At 40.2% G+C, this 1,721-nt stretch overlaps 1 protein-coding gene across 1 annotated transcript; it reads left to right on the top strand.

The window, feature by feature from the left end:
* Positions 1-514: 514 nt before the first annotated feature.
* On the top strand, positions 515-1,485 carry LOC119661375. The gene is made up of 2 exons (XM_038070694.1): positions 515-715; positions 785-1,485. Exons 1-2 carry the CDS (start codon positions 652-654, stop codon positions 1,336-1,338), a joined length of 618 nt encoding a protein of 205 aa, XP_037926622.1. The 5' UTR covers positions 515-651; the 3' UTR covers positions 1,339-1,485.
* Positions 1,486-1,721: the final 236 nt, after the last annotated feature.

Genomic DNA, 1,721 nt, shown 5'->3' with positions numbered 1-1,721 from the left:
CTGAGAATGGGAATGAACCGGTTACTGTCGGTAATGTTCAGACCTTACAATGAAGAGACGAAAAGCCTCTCTCGTCTTATTGACCTGCTTTGCGCTCTTGCGATGGAAACACACGACCGTTCGTACCGTAGAGACGCGTCACATAAATGATCTTTGGTAAGACAAAAAGTACACCAACTGGCTGAAGGGCACAATAGTCCAATTCAACATAAATCCCTTTAACTAGCTATCTATCTTAACTTCGGAGCACCTTTAGCTAGCCGTCTATCTTTACTTCGGAGATACAAACAGATCTGCAGGGTCGCTTCAAATTAGGCTATTGGGTCACACCCAGCAACTTTTAATATAATTATGGATGGAAAGTCTGATCAATACAGTTAAAGGAAAAGGATAATCTCATATTTTGAGCAATTAAGGCGCTTATCCTTGCCTCGTGAATTCAAAACACTCACCACTTCGTTATTCCTTTCTATTTCTCTGTTGCACGAATCAATGATAAAAGCGAAAATCAAGTCGTCGATGAGTTGATAAAACAAGTGCTCACGACGTTTCAAAATTGGCATTCTCAATGCCATAAGCTTATAGATTTATTTAAATTATCCTGTTTACAACCAGAAAGTTCAAATATATTTCTATTTAACATTATAAATTATGAGTTCCGTTAGTCAGTTTTTGCCTCATATTATCAATGCCCTGTCCATGTCTTCAGACCATCGTAAGTTAAAAAAAAATCCTGACGAAAGAAAGTAACTTAACCTTTTAATTTTTTTATGTTTACCACCAGAGGACAATCTTGATGGTATTATAAAGCGAGTAGAAGAGGATCTAAAAACTTGTGAGTGCCCAAAACAAAACGTCCCTCACGATGTACGACGCAGCCTGCAGGTTGGAGTTGATTTGGGGTTGATAGCTGCGAACAATAACGTCTTTCGATTGAGGTTTAATCCGAATGCAAAGCCACCTTTCAGCTCCCCAAGCTTCGCGGCTCAGGATGTGCAAATTGGGGGATCAGAGAAATACTCTTCTGCTGATAGTGGTAGAAAGAGTAAAAGTGAAATTGATTTAGCTGGATGCGATTCGCAACGTACCCTGAATGATGACGAAGATACTGAGGAGTCAGACGATGAAGCGGAAACGCCTGTGTCTAGGAAATATAAACCCAAAGTGGCTAAATCAACGGCAATACTTCAGAAGAATGAATGTCCCTTGTCCTTGTGTATGAAAAGATTTCAGATGAATCAGGCACGTCGTCGACGGGAGGCTAGGCGACGTGGACAACGGAGTCGTAGTAGATCGAAGCGCAAGCGCTCGAAAAGTGGTCGACGTAAAAGGCGTTAAAATTCATAGTGTATAAAATTAAAAAAAAAAATCAAAAAAAATTTTAAGTTTTGAAGTAAGATAATCTGATTGTGTTCTGAAATGAGAATGCAATCCATTGATAAAAACAATGTGCATATTGTAATATATATAAATAGAAGAAGTAAATGTTTCTTCTTTATTAGTGCCAAAGGGACATCAGTTCGCAATGCTTTCTCACATTCGTTACCGAATTTATTTGGAAGGGTAGTATCATCAACGGCTCAACGACCGGTATCCGCTCTAGACCTGCCTTAATAAGGACAGCTAAGACACCTCGGTTTTGCGCCGAGGTCCACCGATTCGATATCCCTAAAAGCTGTTTGGCGTCTTGACCCACGCAATCGCTCCATGTCAGGCAGGGT

The sequence above is a fragment of the Hermetia illucens genome, chromosome 1 (genome assembly GCF_905115235.1).
Source record: "Hermetia illucens chromosome 1, iHerIll2.2.curated.20191125, whole genome shotgun sequence".
NCBI classification, from domain to species: Eukaryota; Metazoa; Arthropoda; class Insecta; order Diptera; family Stratiomyidae; genus Hermetia; species Hermetia illucens.
This window is presented reverse-complemented; position numbering and strand designations above follow the sequence as displayed.

Coding starts and splice junctions, on each gene's coding strand:
- LOC119661375 (XM_038070694.1), top strand. CDS start 652: ATGAGTTCCGTTAGTCAGTTTTTGCCTCATATTATCAATGCCCTGTCC. Junction 716..784: donor GTCCATGTCTTCAGACCATC/GTAAGTTAAAAA, acceptor GTTTACCACCAG/AGGACAATCTTGATGGTATT.